The 23,263-nt window shown below is 35.2% G+C and overlaps 1 protein-coding gene across 1 annotated transcript in view; it reads left to right on the top strand.

Moving 5' to 3' along the window:
- GPC5 (glypican 5) overlaps positions 1 to 23,263 on the top strand; it is a 1,376,579-nt gene that overhangs the window by 629,167 nt on the left and 724,149 nt on the right. Inside the window, exon 7 of the mRNA XM_004283463.3 lies at positions 16,675 to 16,831. Coding sequence (XP_004283511.1) covers positions 16,675 to 16,831 — 157 coding nt within the window. The remainder of the gene's footprint in view (positions 1 to 16,674; positions 16,832 to 23,263) is intronic.

The raw sequence follows: 23,263 nt of genomic DNA, 5'->3' as shown, positions 1-23,263 counted from the left end.
CTCTATGGCCTAAAATTTTATGAGAATGAATTATTTATACAATAATAAAAAGCTATTTTTGTCATTTTAACATGGGAAAAACACAAATACCCCCAAGAGCACTGCAAAACAGTATCTTTGTGACAGTATCCATCAGGCCAGGAAATTATTGGGCTAATTTGAGTCTCCAGCAAAATTTTCACTTTGTGATGGAACAAAACTGAATGTTTAAATACTAAGGTCTTCATATACCCATGCTCCATTTAATGGCTTCTTTCCTACTCCAGGGAAAGGGATGTCCTTGAGATCAATCTTCTTCTCCTTTAATATTTATCTTTTTAAAAAATCTACTGAATATTGACTCACTCTGTTCGACCTTAGTCTTGTCTTTTCTCTGGGTCTTTTGATGATAGATGCTGGTATCCCTCTCTGTCATTCACTCCAATATTGTTTATTTGTTTGCTGTTTCTCCCTCCTTTAAGCTGAGTCTTATAAGTCAAAGTAAATTACTCACTCAGTACCACTTAGAGTGGGTGGTCAATAGTAACATTTCTGATAATTTCTCCGGTAACACCTATGTCATTACAGAGCTCTCTCCAGGGACATAAAGGCTTTAGGTATCTCATACTTGAGTTACATTAGGCCAACTGACCTAAAATCAAGGTACATTGTTATATTCCAAGCTGCTTCGTCGGCACATGTTGGTTGAAATCTACTGCCCCTCCATTGCTCCGGCTGCATTTCTGTATACCTGTAGGTCAGGTTCTCAAGGTGAGGCAGTAGGAATCCAAATAATGTATTCCCAAATGGTCATTATAATAACAAGACACTTCTATTTTTATATTTTTGTCAGGGTTCAGAGTCCCATTAAGAAGACCTCTCTCTGGAACACTGATTTAAAATTTTTATTGACCAGGTTTATTTTTAAGAAGCAATTTAGGGTAGTCCTTTGATTTCCAAGAGAAGCGTATAAACAAAGATAACATGACTTAGAATTATTCAGCTCTGCAAAAATTGCATGAAATGCATAACTTTATGACTATTAAGATGCTTAGGGGGAAACAAATTAAAGAAAGACTACATGATTAAAAATAAAATATTACAAACAAGTTGAGTGCCAACTATGTTGTATGCATTAGAATAGACCAACAGAACTATGGCAATTGGAAGCTAGATAAATTACAAAATTATAATTGTAAAAATAGAAAGCTAGGACAAAAAAAAAAAAACAAGAAAAACTAAAATCTATGGGTTGGAGAAACCTCCCATTGTGGGCTTGAGTGTTGGCAACGTTTATTTCGGAGTGCCTTTTCTGATTGTGGCTGGGGGCTTAGAATTGGACCTGGCCCAGCTTATCTGGGGGTAAAGTAAGCAATGGAACACGTGAGTCATTTTCCCGATGGCATATTTGCTGAGTTCTTGTGCTGTATGCAAGAATGAGGGACTATGCCAGAAGATTCAAATGCCAGAAATCTTCCAGGATCTCATAGTGATTGAGAGATAAAATAATTGAAAGGGAGGGGGAATAACTCAAACACATGGACAGACCCTACCTCTCCCAGATATTTTTCAGCTTTTAAAGTTGCATGGTGTAAGATGCTAAATAGCTAAGCTCAATATTTCTGAAAGTTAGAACCTAATATCCAACAGAATTTTAAGGCTAAGTAGAAACAGATTCATCCAACTCTAAATCAGAATTCCACGTGGTCCATATTTGAGAAACAGGGATGAACCAGAGGTGACAGAGTCTTACCAAGCTATCAATACAACTTACTCCTACCCATTTCCATCTCTAATTATATTAATATGGCCTACTCCTTATCTTATCCAAATAATAGGGGAGAGTGGGAGTATATTCTCTTGAACCTAACATCATCTGAGTACTTCATCGTTCTTTTTTTTTTTAAGCATCTTTATTGGAGTATCATTACTTTACAATGGTGTGTTATTTTCTGCTTTATAACAAAGTGAATCAGCTATACATATACGTATATCCCCATATCTCCTCCCTCTTGCGTCTCCCTTCCACCCTCCCTATCCCACCCCTCTAAGTGGTCACAAAGCACCGAGCTGATCTCCCCGTGCTATGCAGCTGCTTCCCACTAGCTATCTGTTTTACATGTGGTAGTGTATATATGTCCATGCCATTTTCTCACTTAGTCCCAGCTACCCTTCCCCCTCCCCGTGTCCTCAAGTCCATTCTCTATGTCTGTATTCCTGTCCTGCCCCTAGGTTATTCAGAACCTTTTTTTTTTTTTTTGATTCCATATATATGTGTTAGCATACAGTATTTGGTTTTTTATTTCTGATTTACTTCACTCTGTATGACAGACTCTAGGTCCATCCATCTCACTACAAATAACTCAATTTCATTTCTTTTTATGGCTGAGTAACATTCCAGTGTATATGTGTGCCACATCTTCTTTATCCATTCATCTGTTGATGGACACTTAGGTTGTTCCCATGTCCTGGCTATTGTAAATAGAGCTGCAATGAACATTGGGTTGCATGACTCTTTTTGAATTATGGTTTTCTCAGGGTGTATGCCCAGTCGTGGGGTTTCTGGGTCATATGGTAGTTCTATTTTTAGTTTTTTAAGGAACCTCCATACTGTTCTCCATAGTGGCTGTATCAATTTACATTCCCACCAACAGTGCAAGAGGGTTCCCTTTGCTCCACACCCTCTCCAGTGTTTATTGTTTCTAGATTTCTTGATGATGGCCATTCTGACCAGTGTGAAGTGATACCTCACTGTAGTTTTGATTTGCATTTCTCTAATGATTAGTGATGTTGAGCATCCTTTCATGTGTTTGTTGGCAATCTGTATGTCTTCTTTGGAGAAATGTCTATTTAGGTCTTCTGCCCATTTTTGGATTGGGTTGTTTGTTTTTCTGATATTGACCTGCATGTACTGCTTGTAAATTTTGGAGATTAATCCTTTGTCCGTTGCTTCATTTGCAAATATTTTCTGTTCTCAGAGTTATCTTTTTGTCTTGTTTATGTTTTCCTTTGCTGTGCAAAGCTTTTAAGTTTCATTAGGTCCCATTTGTTTATTTATTTTTTATTTCCATTTCTCTAAAGGTGGGTCAAAAAGGATCTTGCTGTGATTTATGTCATAGAGTCTTCTGCCTATGTTTTCCTCTAAGAGTTTTATAGTGTCTGGCCTTACATTTAGGTCCTTAATCCATTTTAAGTTTATTTTTGTGTATGGTGTTAGGGAGTGTTCTAATTTCATTCTTTTTCATGTAGCTGTCCAGTTTTCCCAGCACCACTTATTGAAGAGGCTGTCTTTTCGCCATTGTATATTCTTGCCTCCCTTATCAAAAATAAGGTGACCATATGTGCGTGGGTTTATCTCTGGGCTTTCAATCCTGTTACATTGGTCTATATTTCTGTTTTTCTTCCAGTACCATACTGTCCTGATTACTGCAGCTTTGTAGTATAATCTGAAGTCTGGGAGCCTGATTCCTCCAGCTCCGTTTTTCTTTCTCATGATGGCTTTGTCTATTTGGGGTCTTTTGTGTTTCCATACAAATTGTGAAATTTTTTGTTCTAGTTCTGTGAAAAATGCCATTGGAAATTTGATAGGGATTGCATTGAATCTGTATATTGCTTTGGGTGGTAGAGTCATTTTCACAATGTTGATTCTTCCACTCCAAGAACATGGTATATCTCTCCATCTGTTTGTATCATCTTTAATTTCTTTCATCAGTGTCTTATAGTTTTCTGCATACAGGTCTTTTATCTCCTCTAGGTAGGTTTATTCCTAGATATTTTATTCTTTTTGTTGCAGTGGTAAATGGGAGTGTTTCCTTAAATTCTCTTTCAGATATTTCGTTGTTAGTGTATAGGAATGGAAGAGATTTCTGTGCATTAATTTTGTATCCTGCTACTTTACCAAATTCATTGATTAGCTCTAGTAGTTTTCTGGTAGCATCTTTAGGATTCTCTCTATATAGTATCATGCCATCTGCAAACAGTGACAGCTTTACTTCTTCTTTTCCAATTTGGATTCCTTTTATTTCTTTTTCTTCTCTGATGGCTAACACTTCCAAAACTATGTTGAATAATAGTGGCGACAGTGGACAACTTTGTCTTGTTCCTGATCTTAGAGGAAATGGTTTCAGTTTTTCACCGTTGAGAATGATGTTGGCTGTGGGTCATCATTCTTTTATATACAATGTCCAACATGAAACCAAAAAAATGCCTAGATATGTGAAATGGCAGGTTAACACACACCCACACACACAAACCAGACAATAGGCACAGATCCATAGATGATGCAGTTCTGAATTCATCTGACAAAAATTCAGAAGCACTATTGCTAATATGACAATAAAATAAAGGTTAATGGACAATATGAAAAAAATTTAGCAAGGAATTTGAAAACATATGTAGAAATTCATATAGAATTGAATTCACGTTCTAATGTGAAAAGCACAATAATTGAACTTAACTGAACAGTTTAAATCAGGGTAAATACAATAAAACACAAGAAAGGAGCCTGAAGAAAGAGCCACACACAGAATCTAAACTGAAGCAAAGAGATTGGATAAAGCCAAACAAAGCATAAGAGACATGGGTCACAGTCAATATATTGGTATATACTCAAAATATACCTAATATACCTGTAATTGGAGACCAGCAAAGACAAGTGAGACAGAATAGGAAAGAAGCAATATTTGAAGAGCAATTGATCAAGAATTTTGTAAAGCCATAAAGGATATCAACCCACTTTTACAAAGATCAACAAAATGTAAGCAACATGATACAAAGAAAGCTATAGTCCAACTGGCAGACTATAGTCAAACTCTTGAAGTAAGACAAAAGGAAAGTCTTAACAGCAAGTAAAACAGTAAAAATAAGATTTTCAACAAAAGTACAAAAACTAAAGACAGTGGGATGACATCTTTAGCATGCTCAGGGTGAAATTATGCCCATCTAAAATTCCATAACCAATGAAAATGTACATAAAAATGAGGCATGATAAAATATATTTAGACAAATAAATATTGAGTGAATGTTTGACTAGCAGACCTGAGCTATAAGAAATACTTCAGTTCTTCAGGCTAAATAAAAGTTACTCCATACAGAAGCATGAAACTAGAGGAAGCAATGAAGTTCATCAAAAAACAACCTTAAAATATTGGCAAAAGAAGAAAATTTGATAATCTCAGTGAGCTCTGAATCTATTATGGAAACTATTTCTATAATTAACACATTTCTCACACACAAAAAATCACAGGACAGATGGATTATCTGGTAAATTCTTCCAAAAACTTAAGGAGTAAATAAGACGAATCTTACACAAGCACTTTCAGAAAATGTACGCAAAAAAGAAAAAAACAAAAAAACAGAACACTTCCCAATTTGTTGTGGGAAGGCAGCAAATATTGATGCCAAAATCTAACAAAAATATTAAAACAAAAGGAACTTTTGCTCTTATAGGGAATATTTACCATGAAATAGGTATGAGTAGTAGGCGTAAATGTAATAACTATGTGTTTTGGAATTTATAACATACGTTGAAATAAAATGTATGACAACAAAGAATGAGAGCGACTAAATAATGTTCAACAGTTTTAAGGTTTTTTCATTGTTGGAGAAGTGGTTAAAATACTATTTGAGGTGTAATAAGTCTGTAATAATATATTATAAATATTATAATTACAGTACTCGGGTATTCAAAAAGGTGTAACAGGTATTCTAATAAGCTGAAAAAATTAAAATAAATGATTCATCTAAAAGTGGAAAGAAAGGGAAAATAAAAAATAATGAAATAGTACAGTATGAAAACAGAAGAGTCATATCCAAAATTTGTAAAGAACTCTTAGAAATCAATTAGAAAAATACAGATAATCTATTTTTTTCCCATGGTCAAGTGACTTGAAAACACACTTTATATTAGAGGATACCAAAAAAACCAAATCATATGAAAATCATTAATCATTGGTAAAATGCAAATTAAAATGACGCTAAAATACCACTGCACTCCCACAGAATACCTAAGATTAAAATGACCAATAATACCAAGTGTTGCAGAAGTCGTGAAATAACTGCGACTCTCATATATTACTGGTAGGAATGTAAATCTGAGCAACTCTATTGAAAAGCTGTTTGGAAATATCTATTAAGGCTAAATATTTATATACCCTATGACCCAACAATTCCACTCCTGGATATATACTCAAGATCAATGAATGCTTAAATCCATCAAAAGACATGCACAAGAATATTTGATCAACATTATTTATCATAGCCCCAAATTAGAAGCAGATGAATTGTCCAATTACATCAACATAAATCAACAAATTGCTGCTAATTCGTAAAATGGAACACCTATATTGCAATTGATAGGATTCAGGATACACTACCAAAACTATGTCACCCTGGCAGAAAGAAATTTGAGATACGTCAGGTACAGGAAGTATTTTCTGACCTTTCCGTAAAGCAGGTCATAAAACCCTCATATGAGAGGTTCCCTCCTTGTACCCCAGGAAAGGAGCATCCTTATCTCCAAATAGGAGTGAGGGATGCCAAGGGGAGTCTGAATGCCCAAGCCTTGCTATTTTCCCCAGTTTACTACATTTACCCCATTTCCTTTTTTGTCCTATCGAATTTTCTCTCTTTTTGTCCTATCACTATTTTCCAGTCCTCATCAAACCTAGTGTAAAAATGCTCAGCTTTAACCGCATCTTCCTAACGAAGGCTACTGTGTCATGTAAAACTTCTATTAAAAAAATTTGTATGTTTTTCTGTTGTTAATCTGTTTTTTTTTTGTTGTTGTTAATCTGTTTTTTGTTACAGGGGCTCTAGCTGAGAATTTAGAAGGAAATGATATTTTTCCTCCCCTGCACAATAATAAAGAATGAACTATTGGTACATATAAGAATGTGATGAATGTTTAAAACATAATGTTGAATAAAAACAGCCATATGCAACAGGTTATATACTGCATGACACTATTTCTGTGAAGTTCATTAACAGACAAAATGAATCTAGGTGAACTGAGGTCAGAATAGGAGTTATCTTTTGATTGCAGTTACTGACTCTGATGACAATGAGATTTCTTGGGTCCTTGTGATATATTTTTAATCTGAGTTGTATTTTTGTGTGTGGACCTATGGGGGAACTCATTGAGCTGTATATTTAAGAGCTATACACTCTGAGTAAATTATACATTAATATTAAGAAGGAGAAAAATAAATAATAAATAAAGGTAGTTTGCTTTAACAGATACCTACCTCTATGGCGTAATGATTACACATTTAGGTATATAACCAGCAGATATGACTGGCTCTTTATACCAAAATACATTTAAAATTTTTCCATACCAATGCTTTTTTTATGTCCAGACACACAAACCTGTAGGATTGCCCACCAACAGAGGAATGAAAAGGTATGCTTCACTGATACAGTAGAATAAAATACAGCAATTAAATGAATAAACTGCTGCTACCCTATAGTGTCACAGACTGTGCTTAAGTTCATATAAAGTTCCTCAGAAAAAAGGTGAATCTGTGGTGAAGGAAGTCAAACTTGTGTTATCTTTGGGAGAAGAAAATGACTGAGACATAAAAGAGGCTTCTGGGATGATGGTAGTGTTTTGTGTCGTGATTATGGTGGTCACATGGCTGAGGTCAGGTTGAAACATTCTTGGAGTTGTACATTTATCATTTATGCACTTTTTAGTATGTAATTTTGTGTTCAGTTGTTAGGACTGTGGTAATAAGTACCACAGAATGGGTGGCATAAAAAATATTATTGTGTCACAGTTCTAGAGATGAGAAATCTGAATTCCAGATGTCAGCAAGGTTGCTTCCTTCTGAGGGCTGTGAGGGTTATCTGTTATATGGCTCTCTCCTAGCTGCCAGTGGTTTGCTGGAAATCCTTCATATGCCTTGGCTTGTAGGTGTATCAGTCTAATCCTTCACCTTCATGGAATTCTCCTTCTCTCTTCTTACAGCCTTCCTTCTGAACATGTCTGTCTCTGTGTTCAAATTTCCCCTTTTTATAAGGACACTAATCATATTAGATTAGGGCCCACCCAAATTACCTCATTTTACCTTGATTACCTCTGTGAAGATCCTATTTCCAAATAAGGTCACATCCTGAGGTACTAGGGGTTTGGGCTTCAACATATATTTTTGCAGAAACACAATTTAACCCATAGTAGATGTATACTTTTTTTAAAAAAATTAAATCTAGCAGAAAAAGGAGTGCAAGAATAGAACTGAAATGAATATCAAGGAGGACTACAATAAGCCTTGATGATGTAAGACCTATTTCTAAACCAAATGTTAGAATGGCTTGAAACATGTTAGAATTGAAAACTCTGGAGTTTTAAGACACATTTAGGATCTTTCACCCTCTTCATTTTTCAGCTGAAACACTTAGGCTCAGCAAGATTAAATGATTTAAGTTCACGCATGTAAATAGTTAATGGGAATTTGGCCTAGAATACCCACCTACTCCCTCCCCAAGCCAACCACAGCCTCAAACAATTTTTCTCAAATTACTTCTAGAATATTAGTAAAATCACATTCCCTTAATCCTCTCTTGGTATATCTCTGTCCATATTTTTATAGTTTATGTAAAGAAAGCTAGATTAAGGGAACTTCATTGCAAAGGTGAAAACCAGAATGACATTTATGAGATAGAACTCTCGTAACCATCTGGTATACACAAGGGTATCATACTATATGGGATCAGAATGAGTTCCTTTTGGAAGTAAACCTTTCATAGACTGGGAAACTTTAGGGGAATCTTTCCTAGAATTTTTTTTTTGGCGGTACGCGGGCCTCTCACTGTTGTGGCCTCTCCCGTTGTGGAGCACAGGCTCCGGACACGCAGGCTCAGCGGCCATGGCTCACGGGCCCAGCCGCTCCGCGGCATGTGGGATCTTCCCGGACCGGGGCACGAACCCATGTCCCCTGCATCGGCAGGCGGACTCTCAACCACTGCGCCACCAGGGAAGCCCCCTAGAATGTTTTAATAGAACGTTGGAGAATGAATTCTGCACAGCTGGCCAACGAAGGCAATCTAGATTGGTTACCAAAACCAGGTTTTAAATGGATTTGCAATCCTCCACAGTTCTTTGAAAAAGGTAATGGAAATTGTGATGAATTAACAAATAAAAATCTTTTCTAATCAGGGAGCCCTTACATTGGCAACACATCGTGATTAACATCATCCTTCTTTCCTCCTTCCTTTTCTTTCTTTCTTTTTTATTTTCTTTCTATGACATCAGTCTTATGCAGATAAATGATTAAAGGACTATGATTAAAACACATAACAGTTGAATGATATAAATCTTCTAGTCTTGTCAGAAACACATTAAGGCAATAAAAAAGAAATGTTAAGGAAGAATCTAGGTTAATGATGGAAAGGGCTGATTTTTGTATACCATGTAAAAATGACCTGGTCTTCCTGTCAGAGCAGATAACTAAGATGCTGGTACCGACAGTTCTGTTCTTTATGACTAAACCAGGTGAGGGAACATTTAGCAGGTAGGTTGAGGGAAGAAAACCATTGACCTGCTAACACATGTAAAGTTAATACTGTCTACACCATTAACTAGGAAATGCATGTAAAACTACCTTTATGATATGGTAGAGTGTGGTGAATAGAAGCCTGATTCACTAGATGATATTGAGTTGTGTTGAATTCATCTTCAATCAATCCCTCTATGCTTTGGAATGCTTTCATTTATTTTTCTCAGAAGCAGTAGATGTTCAGTTTTGGTCTATCCTTGATTTTAGAACTTCATTTGCTGGGCTCTGTAATGTCAGGAAGATGGTATAGGATAACTAGGCAAATAGTTAAACGTGTCCTCAACAGTAAGTTACTTGTACCTTTAATTGCTGTGACACCTATACCAGGCAGAGGCAGTTTCCTGAAGTGATCCAAGGCACAAGTAACTGCACATCTGAGGCAAATTTCCATGTGAGTCTGTATCATTTTGGTGGATATTTAAATCCTTCCCATGCATACGAAGACCTAGTTAAAGAGATACAGGCTTTTGACATGTTAAGAAAATGACTTCACAGTGATAAACCACACCATGAACAATATAAATTTATTCTGTACCTCAGGAATGCAAAATAATAAAATTATTTAATATCTGCTCATTCTTGTTTAGAATGCCCTTTAATTTCAATCATAGATGAACCTGCGTCAGCTAGAAACCTGGATGATGGTTTCTGTCCTATAATATTGGTGGGTGACAGTATGTATATGTGATTTTGTGTGCGTGTGTGTGCGTGTGTTGGTGAACATGCAGTGATCTAGAAAATTAAGAAATTAGCTTTGAAGTAGTGGCATCAAGAAAATAATTTTCACACTTTAAAAAATTTTCAGTGGTATAATTGTTATACATCATGTCACCCCATAATAAAATGTTTGACTCGGGATTTCTCATTGCACATCTAGTTATTCCACTGAACAGGTTGTGGGCTTTTAGTTTACTTATAACCTCCACTTTTCTTCTCCCCTTCCTCTCCTCCTGCTTCAGGGTCATTTTACATTACTTACCTCCCCAGATGTCCTTGTATCTTCCCCTACTCCTCTTATGCTCTCCTGGACCCGTCCAGCTGACTTGGCATGGATGTTTCCATAGACGTCTCCAACAGTAACTCTGGGGTTGTCTCATAAGAAAGGTTGTTTTGCTTTTTCACCAGTTCTTTTTGGGTCCTTGGGGTGTTTTGACATAGACATTTCACCGAAGCCATTTGATAATTGATAATGTTTGGCATGCACACTTCCTCTTTAGGGCCAAAAATTTTCCTGAGTCTTATTTGAGGTTATGTCCCTGTTTCCTTTTATTCCTGCACTTAACTCACCAGCTTTTAGTTTTAACTATCCTGTGAGGTCTAGTTTAGAGTTTGGACTAAGGCACACATTAATTATAAATCTTATCTGGTCACTTTTGTTATGGCAGCTCAGAAAATGGAACTGGCCACATTTTGAGTTGGAGGTAAGGTTCAGGCATAGTGGAAGGGAGGTATACAGAATTTTCTTAGGGGAAAAAGAACAGATGACTTCTTTGCAGTTTAAGAGGCCAGAGAATGAATGTAGTAAGCCTTTCCTAAGTTCAGTATTCTATTTACAAAATCATAAGACTTTTATAAATTACCAGACTGCATTGCATAAACCAAATGTCACTGAACAGTGACCTTTCAAATTACCAGCACAACGGAAGCTGAGATCAGAAAGCTCAAAGTTAAAGCAAACACTGACAAGAAATCCGACAGAAATGACTTCCGTGTCTGGTCAACTTAACATAACATGACATATTGTAAAATGTGTTTGGCTTTTTAGGTAGAATAGCCTATAAAGGTTTAACTGCTTTTGAAAATATAATCTTTAATATAATCTGGAGATTCGTGGTATTTAGGTTATGTGGATAAAATATTTTCTAAGTCTGAAAGAGAGTGGAAAAGTTTACTATGAGAAAAACATTTAAAAGATGAAAAAGTTTTAAGTGATGAAGGTGAAAATAGGGAGGAGTGGGTTGGGGTATAGCTGGGAACAGAATTGGAGGTTTGAGGAAAGGGAAGTTAAATTGCAAGAAAAAAATGGGAGCAGTTATATAAAGAGGTTTTTTTATAAAAAAGGTCTAATCTAAATATGTTATTACAAAGATAAATTTAAAAAATACGTCATAAGGAATTTTGAATCAGAGTTCCAATTTTTAAATGTTATAAGCTTCTGTTGTTTTCCTATTTCCCATACATTTCTTTATGGGTTTTACTTGAATTGTATGAAAGTACAGATACCAATTGGTTTATAACGAAATTAAATTCATATATATGTATATATTAACATGTATTTATACATAGAGAATTTTCTGTTCTATACTTAAGATATATTCTTTAGAGATATTTTATTAATGATGAAATGAAAGGACAGTTTTTTCTACGCCTTCATTTTTCTGATTTGAAATTTTCTGTCAACATTTGAATTTTTACCACCCAACATATATACCCATCAATAACACAAAATTGTAAAACAGAATCTTTTACCATGTCTGTGTTTGAATAGATGACTAGAACATATGATGACTAATATGTTCTAAACACATATTTACTTTTTGTATATCTGTGTAAATGATTGGAAACGGATGGAGGGAATATTTTAGAGATGTATCATTATATGTCAGATTTTGAAGCACATTCCATTGCTCTCATGTGTGAAGATTGTTGAATGTGATGAACATGTTTCTCTTTCACAGCAAACATGTGTATGTAAGCCATCTATAGCAAGATTTTATTCTAAGTGTTTGAAAGGCTATTGCAACCATGGGATATTGCCAGACAGTTAGTAAAAGGCAAATTGAGTCTGTTGAGAGATTAATTCACCAGCTGAAAGAAATACATTTGCCTCAGAGTCATCAGATATTCTACCCACCAAATTCATCCTCTGAGATAGCATCCCTAATGAGCTTCCTAAACCAATTAAACATAAGCAGGAAGCATCAGTCATCAAAACTATTTTCAGCTAATCAGCTGACTGCACAAATTGCATGGTGCTGAGGAAAAAAGGAACACTCTAAAAGTTGTTGAATTTTTTTTCTACTCTGTCCTTACTTTGTAGGCTTCTCAATTTTATGGATGTGGTGTTTTGCACAGAACACTGTAAATGAGTGCAGTGCTTTATAGTATATAAAGTGCTTTCCTTTGGATTATTATTCAATAGAATAAAATGAGCTTTAATGGGCTTAAGTGATTTGCTTAAAGGCACACAATTAATGTGTGGCTGCGACTCAAAATCATGCCCCTTCCTATGTTGTAATATTTCTGTAAATATGTATGTATTGATCAACTTTCTACCCTCCATGACAGGGGGATCGGTTGAAGTGTTCAAAGTGCCATCCTCTTTACATATGGACAAACTCAGAGCCAAGGCAGGATGAGGATGAAGGGAGACATTTTTACTCTGATATGGGTTCCCTCCTTCAAAGACAGAATTAAGTTAGTGATATCATGTCATATTGTTTATAATGATGAAGAGAACATAAAACAAGCATACGCAAAATTATAAACATATAAATTCACACAATTTCTGTGAGAAAACCAAATTGCTCTGCAGTGGAATTTGGGTGCTGGGGGGTGCTGCTTTAGATATAATTTGTTTTAAATCAGTAGATTTTATGGGACCTTGACTGGAGGCTAAATTTGAACTTTTCATTATGGACTTATTTCTAAAGTATGTCAATGGTTGTTGTGTGAGGGGAGGGGCTAATTTGCTTATGTTAATTTGGAAAATGCAAGGTGAATCTCAACTAAACAGATTACTTACTGTAAGATTCCCCATGAGCCTTTAGTTCCTAGATCTCAAGAAGGGGACATAGGATGAATTTCCCAAACATTTCATCCCAGGACTTCTTTCTGTGACTCATCTATCCAGACTGATATTTCTCTGCTGGGTACATGTTGAAACCAGTATAGAGTCACAAAAAGCACTAAGGCAGAGAAATGACATGGTGAAAATACTGATTTGAGGAAAATAATATGCTGGTAGTAGGCAGGAGAGACCAATGTCCCCCCACAATGAGGGAGTTGGGGAGATAAGTTGTAATGATACCTGAATAGTGGAGGTGAGTTGTTCTATTTTAAGATGCAAAGTAGTAGAATACATTTTATATCTAACTACTGCTTACTGGTGAGCTAAAGAGTAACAAGGGCTGCAAATAAAGACTTGAGTGTGTTCTGTATACAGGTGAGAGCACAATCTGTTACGATGGGTTCCCAGAAAGAGACTAAAAAGAAAGAACAGGGGATTTACATTATTAGCTGAAACATTTTTACTGTTTTGGAAGTGAGGAGAAAGATGATCATACTAAGGAGAAATCAGAATAGTTTAGTCCCAAAGAAGTGGCATTTTGAATAAGGGTCTAACTGCAAAAAGCTCATTGTTTTTGTTGATTAGAAATTTATTGGGAATTTTCACAAATTAAGTTTTAATATAATTGTGAGAATGAAAATGAACTACTGTGGATGTATGATGATTGAGAAGTAAGATAGGGAGCATTTAAAGCAGAATCTTCATGCAGAGGAGATGCAGATGGAGATGTTGACTCTACCAGAGAGAGATGGGATCACTGGGGACCTGGAAGCATGGATCAGATGGGATCGTGGATATATTTGGATAAGCTGATCATTCGTGAAATTCCTTTTGCCATGTAATGCAATGGATGTGACAGTGACACATTCACAGTCCCAGGGATTTGAGTAAGAAGTCTTGGGGCCCATTTTATAATCCTGCTGCACCACAGATGGTTTAAATTAAAATATAGTTTTATATAGTATTATTTCTTAAAAATATGAGTTTGTGTGCCTTAGATGTTTCTTGGAGTGTCACTGAAGTGATGGAGAAGATAAAAGTAGTAAATATATTAATTTTTTTAAAAAATATTTTTTCTCTAGTGTCATCTATTATTTTTGCAAGTCAGTATAAATTAATGAATCATTCTCTGATAATTAATGCATTTAATTGCTTTCAACCAAAACCAGTTACCTAAAACAGTAAGTTTTGTTTTACATGTGCTATCTTTCTTTCTGCGTTTCTGAGTTCAAATTCACTGAGCTGGATCTTCGTGACTTATACATTGTTGGTGCTGTTTGTGAGATTCTTTCTTGTTCTGACCAAGGTCCCAGTAAAACATTGGAAGAATACTTAGGAAAGTAAAGGGGAAATAAAGTTGAAATTGGAAAACGTTGGGAAAAAGTGTCAGTGACAAAAGGAATAACACATCATCAGAAAGTTTGGCTTTTATTGTACGTGTAAGCTACGACTTTGAAAATTTTTAATGTAAATCATGTAATCGAATTCTTTATCAAATAAGTTTTCAATTATTGTGTTCTGAGTGCTTAAGCAATATTGCAATAGAATATATAATAACAAAGATAATAATTAGCAAAATATATTAATTTTTAATGTGGCAACACCATGCAGTATAATTTAGGTATTTTTCTCATAGTAAGAACAATGATCCAGGTATATTATTGTCTTTATTTTAGTAATGAAAGAGCTGAGTTATTCAGGGACTTGCCCAATGTCCAATGTCATATGATTAATATATGTCAGAATCAGGATTTAATTCTTGGTATGTTGGACCTCTGAGTCCCAGCTCTTTATGATTATGTTAAATAACAAATGATAAATGGTATTATTGTATTAAAAATTTATAACATTTAAATATAATTTTTATAATATAATGACATTTATTTTTCCTTTCCTTTTTCAGATTTTTGAATTTTTATATGCTTTATTACGTATCTGTATTTCCCCATTGCCACACCCCACTATAGGAAGTAGCATACATATCTGTGCATTAAACACAATAAGAAGCTTGGTTTAACTTAATCCCAAATTCACTTGACCATGGAAGAAGCCTTCTTTTAAAATTTAACACCTATTAACACTTGGGAAATGCTGATCAATAGAAATAAATCCTGATCAGAATTTTTTAATTATTGTCAAATTGTTTTAACATTTCATTTTTGTCAAGGAAAATAAATTTTAAGAAAATACATTTCAGAATTCGTGACCTAATTTTATTTTGAAAGTTTATCAATTGTCAAAGTCCAGGTGCTTAATCTTAGTGTTCTTTATTTGCTAAACATATTTGTCTTACGTGTACCGAGGATGGATTGCTCTTTATTTTATCAATATACAATGCCATCATTGAGTTGTGTGTTTGATTATTGTCTGCTAATTAATACTGTTATCTGGAAAATCTCTAAGAAATAACCCTAATACTTTCATGAAACACCCTGAAAATTTTAATGCCCATTAACTGTTCAGCTGCAATATATTTCATTCACAATATGGCAGGGCCCTCTAGTGCTCACGCTTGGTCACGTGTCCTCCAAAACTGCGTTAGAGGGGTATATGTCACATATTGGATCATTTTACTCAGTCTTAGCTTTAAGTGAAATAGTCTATTATTCATAACCTCACCTTTTGGAAAAGGAGTTTAGGCATGTCCAATATTATTCAAAAAATTTATTTTCCCCATGCTCTAGGGGGAAATGTCTAGTTCATCTATTTTGCTCATAAAAGTAAATGAGATACTTGAGAACCAAGAATAAGAAGTTGGTTAAATTTCTTAAGTAATTCATATAAATGGAAGTAGAACCTAAGTCTTTCCGTTCCACGGTTTAGTTCTGTGCCATGTACATTGGTCTAAGTATTTAATCCATGAAGTTTAAATAAAACTATAAATGTACATGTCCAGAATTCTATATTCCTTTCACTGAATCTTTTCTGGAAGAATAGCACTCTTCTTTTCGGGAAATTTTGGACTGTTGGTTTACAAAACAGTACAATATTATCAGGCAATACACTGCAGAGGGGGTTGTGTTGTACTGGAGTTTGATTTACCCTGCTTAAACAGCGGATTCTCTAACCAAAGTATCCATGGGCAAGAAGACCTGGTTTTATTTGCTTTCCAAAGCTGTATCACAGAGCTAATAGGCAGACTGTAGCTCTTTACAGCTATAAGATCTTGCCCATTATTTATTATTATTTCAGTAGTTTTTGATCTTTCTTGCATACTTGTTGTGGTAAGGTGTCTACATCAAAACAGTGGATCCACATAAGAAAATAGTTCTAATTTCTACATATTGTTGAATAGCATCCTTAAATGATTTGAATTTTCTATTAATAAATGTGTTTGGTATCCATGTTTAGCTGTTACAGGGTAGGTCACCCAAGCCCAGCAAGTGGGAACTTCACATGGGCAGTGGTGGCGACATGGCTGAACTGGTCAGCGGGGGCTGTGATGATGAAGATGGTTGCAGGGGATCAGGAAGTGGAGAAGTCAAGAGGACACTGAAAGTCACAGACTGTAAGTGTATGATTCTAACACCACTTCTGAAGCATGGATTTGGAGACATAATTAAGGAAAATTATTACTATGAATATAAAGAAATAATGGTAGTGAATTCAGAAAAATGCAAGAGGAATTGGAAGTGAAAATAAACCCATTTTTTTTAGTTATTCAGGACATGCATTCTTGGGGTTTTTGTTTCTTTTTAACTAATGACTTTAAATGGAAATGATATTTTTCTGTGAAAAACTAGTGAATGACCATCAGTTCTAAGAATTCATAGTTTTAAAGTGGGATAGTCTGTAGGGTGTGAAATAGCTAGTATGGTGGGCAGTAAATGTATCTTGGTGAAACCAGGATGTGTGAGCCCTACTAAATACTAACATTCTGCAATTTTATTATATTATCGTGCCATTAGATAAATTTTATTAGGTTTTCATGTTCAAATTACAAAGAAACTGGTTAAATATATGGTTAGTTATGGTGAGAAACTACTTGGGTTTAACTCCTATGAACTGGTTCTTCCAAAAAAGATCTCACCAATTATTCACATTGTTTTGATCATGTGGGTTTAAAAACCATTTTTGGTATTGCTGGACTGGTCACTATTACAAATGATAAAACTACCAAATAACAACAACCAAAAAAATCACCAGATGAATTTCCTTTCCTTGTCTTCACATACAAAATGAGGAAGATAGGCTCTTCTTTGTTATGTGCATGTATATGTTCACACAGGCAAGACAGCCAAAGTTATCAACTGAGAAAGAAGTGTGAAAGTTAAGGTACCCAGAGCCGCTAACTTTCAACTATTCACTTAATTCAGGTCATTACCAAAGGGATTACTTTATACAGTAATCTTCTGGATCTGTGCAGCCCTATCTGGAGGCTGGCCTGATAGTCTCCCTCTAAATCACAAAGGGCTGCTTTGGACCTGTTAGAAATGTCTTTTCATGACTTTGGTGGGAGAAGAATTCATTTACTTTTCAGTTCCCTTGTAGTAAATTTAGAACACTACCAACGCTTCAAGCATCAATACCCCATTCCTTCTAGGATTTTGTTTTGTAAGGCTAAAGGAATGGAAGCTGAAAGAGGTACAAAATCAAGACAATATAAAGGTACATGTTTTCCTGTTAGAAACAGTAATAAATTTAACATAGAAAGTAAATAGACGGGGTTTAGTACACTGGAGTAGCAATTGAACAAATGACCACAAAATTCTTTGATGTATTAACACAATTTTCTAGTGAAGATTACACATCTTCTACTCTTGTAGGAGCAGTAGGGATATGTGTTCTTGTTATTGGTACTAATATCATTTATCAGATTGATTTCTCTTGTTTTTCTATCTTTTGTTGTTTCGGCCAAATAAAAGGAAGACAAAGCAAATGAAAAAGGGTTTTCATTAGGAAAAGAATATTTTTACTAAGAGTTAAAATGCCCTCCGTCGTATTTTGGAATTATGATACATATCTATTAGCATAATATTAAATAATCTTTCATTTTCGCTTGATCTTGAGTACTTATATGTACCATAATTTCCTTTCCATTTGAATATTAGCAGGATTTTAAGGCATTAAAAATTATTATGCAAAATAGCTTAGGTTAAAATTTTTTCTGTAAATTGCATGTGTGTGTGTGTGTGTGTGTGTGTGTGTGTAATTAGCATTTTAATAGGGATTTTTCACTCCTGAAGTTATTTATAAGCTCAAGAACTTGCTATGTATTAATAGATAATCTTTTCGGCTTATTTCACAAGAGGAGTAGAGACAGTGGAGGATATTCAACTACTAATAGTTTTCTTACAAAATCATGCTTGTCAAGGTGACAAGAATGAATTTTTTACTTTAAAACTGTGTTTTCAATTACTGCTGAAATGGACAGGTATGGTACAAGCAACTATCCATCAGAATTGGGGAAATGTAAGAAATAGATGGTTTTCAGCAACTCCAGGCAAACATTAAAAAAAAAAAAATCCACATCTGCTGTAAGTGGGTTGCCTATCATGTTTCTAAGGGTTTATAGCTGTTGCCTTTCAATTTTTAATAAGTGGTTAGGAAACTACTGTGGATAGCCTGCTGAAATAAAGAGGGACATGGTAAGTAGCAAAGCGTAGGTCACATTTCTATTTTTATAAAGCACTGTAATAGTTTACCTGTGTTTGGCTCGTTAGATATATTGCTAAAGCATTTTATGATATAGTTTTAGGTGGTCTTAATGACTTAAAAATATTGTGCTCTAGAAAGTTTATCAAGGTGTCATTTGTGTTAAGAATTTGAAATGCACCATTATTTCTTCCTTACACTTATGTTTATTCTTTATAAAATACAAGTAGAACATAGTTCATTTGTCACTTCAAAATGTCTGATTAAAAATAATTATACATGTATGTTTTTATTTATAGCTATATATAGTTACAAGGAATAATAGTAATACTGTGTCTTGTAAATTTAATGATTTTGCTCCATTTATACAAATGTTCAAAGTTGGTAAATATCTTACTAACCAACACTTGAACTGATTTTCTGTTTCTGTTTTGGTTAATGTTTATTTCAGACAAGAGGGATTTATATATTTCAGTGTGCAATGTTTTACTACCAAAATATTTATGTACCTCTTAGGTATCATTTTGTTTTCGTCATCGATGTTATCAAATGATTTACAAATATTTAGCTTTTAAAAGTATCTCCATTTATATCATACCTGTTGGCTATGATTCAATGTGAACTGATGTATTTATAATAAAAAACATCTATACTATGTAATGTTCACTCTTAGGAAACTGAAAATACTTTCTTATTTTAGTAGAGTGGTTTAAAAATCCTAATATTACAGAAATTTTCTTCTATATTTTTATTGCATCGCATTTGGCTTATAAATGTAGGTATGGTTATTTCACTAGTACCTTGGAATAGCAGGGTTGGAATGGCTTTGAACTTTCATTTCCCTTCATCTTGGACACTTGCCATCCTTTCAAAGTAGCTAAGGGATGGTAGGTTTTAAACGCCAGTGGAAGAAACAAGTTCTGTTCTTGTAGCCATGAAGAGCAAAACTATACTCACTACCATCAATACTTTTCCACTATTTGACTATTCTTATATCCCCAGATTCTGTTATTTTCAACTGTTATAAAACAAGCCAAAGTGCCACTAAAGAGAGGCCATAGCAAAACTATCCACGTGTAGTTTTTTTGTTTTGTTTTGTTTTTTTGTTTGTTTGTTTGTTTTTTGTTTTTTTGCGGTACGCGGGCCTCTCACTGTTGTGGCCTCTCCCGTTGCGGAGCACAGGCTCCGGACGGGCAGGCTCAGCGGCCATGGCTCACGGGCCCAGTCGCTCCACGGCATGTGGGATCCTCCCGGACCAGGGCACGAACCCGCGTCCCCTGCATCGGCAGGTGGACTCTCAACCACTGCGCCACCAGGGAAGCCCCACGTGTAGTTTTGAAAATCTGCAGTAGCACTGCTTTCAATTCTTATGTGATGTTATAATTTAAATTGCAATAACTCCAATTTTAACAAAAACAAAGAAAAAACAAAGTGTTAGCCGTGGTGTTTTTTTTTTTTTTTCTTTGGTACGCGAGCCTCTCACTGCTGTGGCCTCTCCCGTTGCGGAGCACAGGCTCCGGACGCGCAGGCTCAGCGGCCATGGCTCATGGGCCCAGGCCGCTCCACGGCATGTGGGATCTTCGCGGACCGGGGCACGAACCCGTGTCCCCTGCATCAGCAGGCAGACTCTCAACCACTGCGCCACCAGGGAAGCCCTGAACATTTTGATCTATGTTTTGCAAGTGTCTAATACTGAAGGGTCATGATAAAACCATAGAAAAGTGCACAAGGAAACACGTCCTGATCCTGTTCAATGTTCAAAGTTGTGGACACTTTGAAATTGTCATCTACCACAGTTTTTACACTACTTATGAAAATTATACTAAAGACAAATGAAATATATATCTAAGATAAATATATTTTTATTAGTATATGATCATTATGAATGATAATATAATAATATATTATATTATATAATAATATATAATACAAATATAAAATTATAATAAAATAATAATTTTTATAATATAAAAATAATATTTATTATTTTTATAATCATATTATAATATTATTATTATAATATTATGAATATTATTCTGATTATACATTTCCATTTTGGTTTCTAAATAATTGAGACATACTGCCTGCTTGCTGTTTTGTTAACAAGATTGTGTAATAGAATCTGGATACCTGATGAATCATCTAAAATCATCTTTCATCCTCTTTACTACTATATATCACAGTCATGGATTTAAATAATAGAACTGAAATAAAAGAATTTGTCCTTGAATGCCTAAGGAATGATTTTCATTGCTTTGGCTTAGATACAGAACTGGTGTTAAATCACTGAGGTGAGAAGGGGAGACATTAATTAAAGCTTAAGGAGCCTCCTAGCATGCATTCCGGATCAACCAGCTATTCTGTAAATCTTGTAACTAAATCTATACCACACCAGAGGACATCGAATAAAGAAAGTATGGTCTCTGTTGACTAGCACAATGCTAAGTATGACTGTGTGATCAATATAGAGAGTAAAAAATGAAAATTTAAGAAAATATCCTCAGGTACATTTGATCGTGACTTGCCCAAAGTCATGTAGCTGTCAATATAATCAGAAACAAACCATATTTGTATATAACCATATCCAGGTCTATTTTTCACATCATTTTGTTGCAAATAAACAGAATGATTATTGAAGTTGCAATATTACCCTTCAGTGAGGATGAATGGATAAAATGCAGAAACAGGTTAGGTATATTTTTAGCTCTTTAATCACTTCATTACCTCTAATTGTGTAGAAAGAGTAATTTCATATAGGTTTTTGACGGATTAAGTGCTCATCTAACTGTAAATAATTAAATAATAGAGCACGTGATCTGGGCTCAGAAGTTCTCACAGCCTCTCGTCATACAAATCATGTGGGATTCTTGGTAAGAATACGAGCATCATACAGGAGGTCTTATGTGGCACATTCCTTATGTGTTCCCAGATGATTGCTGTTGGTCTTAGGACTATACTATGAGGAGCAAAAATGTATGCCCTTCTTCATTGCATCCCTTCTTTATTAGCATCTCTAAAATGAGTTTCTATTAAGGGAGCATGAACAGTTTTTTTTTAACATCTTTATTGGAGTATAATTGCTTTACAATGTTGTGTTAGTTTCTGCTGTATTACAAACTGAATCAGCTATATGTATACATATATCCCCATATCTCCACCTTTTTGCGTCTCCCTCCCACCCTCCCTATCCCACCCATCCAGGTGGTCACAAACCACCGAGCTGATCTCCCTGTGCTATGCGGCTACTTCGCACTAGCTATCTATTTTACATTTGGTAGTGTATATATGTCCATGCCACTCTCTCCCTTTGTCACAGCTTACCCTTCCCCCCACCCCTGTCAAGTCCATTCTCTACGTCTGCATCTTCATTTTTGTCCTGCCCCTAGGTTCTTCAGAACCATGTTTTTTTTTAGATTCCATATATATGTGTTAGCATACAGTATTTGTTTTTCTCTTTCTGACTTACTTCACTCTGTATGACAGACTCTAGGTCCATCCACCGCACTACAAATAACTCAATTTCATTTCTTTTTATGGCTGAGTAATATTCCATTGTATATATGTGCCACATCGTCTTTATCCATTCGTCTGTCGATAGGCATTTAGGTTGCTTTCATGACCTGGCTATTGTAAATAGTGCTGCAATGAACATTGGGGTGCATGTGTCTTTTTGAATTATGGTTTTCTCAGGGTATATGCCCAGTAGTGGGATTGCTGGGTCATATGGCAATTCTACTGTAGTTTTTTAAGGAACCTCCATACTGTTCTCCATAGTGGCTGTATCAATTTACATTCCCACTAACAGTGCAAGAGTGTTCCCTCTTCTCCACACCCTCTCCAGCATTTATTGCTTGTAGATTTTTTGATGATGGCCATCCTGACTGGTGTGAGGTGATACCTCATTGTGGTTTTGATTTGCATTTCTCTAATGATTACTGATGTTGAGCATCCTTTCCTGTGTTTGTTGGAAATATGTGTATCTTCTTTGGAGAAATGTTTATTTAGGTCTTCTGCCCATTTTTGGATTGGTTTGTTTGTTTTATTGTTATTGAGCTGCATGTATAATTTTAAGATTAATCCTTTGGTGCTTTGTAAATATTTTCTCCCATTTTGAGGTTTGTCTTTTTGTTTTATTTATGGTTTCCTTTGCTGTGCAAAGGCTTTTAAGTTTAATTAGGTCCCATTTGTTTATTTTTGTTTTTATTTCCATTTCTCTAAGAGGTGGGTCAAAAAGGATCTTGCTGTGATTTATGTCATGGAGTGTTCTGCCTATGTTTTCCTCTAAGAGTTTTATAGTGTCTGGCCTTACATTTAGGTCTTTAATCCATTTTGAGTTTATTTTTGT

Source organism: Orcinus orca, chromosome 18 (assembly GCF_937001465.1).
Source record: "Orcinus orca chromosome 18, mOrcOrc1.1, whole genome shotgun sequence".
NCBI lineage: Eukaryota > Metazoa > Chordata > Mammalia > Artiodactyla > Delphinidae > Orcinus > Orcinus orca.
The sequence above is the reverse complement of the archived record's forward strand: the minus strand, read 5'-3'. Positions and strand labels throughout refer to the sequence as shown.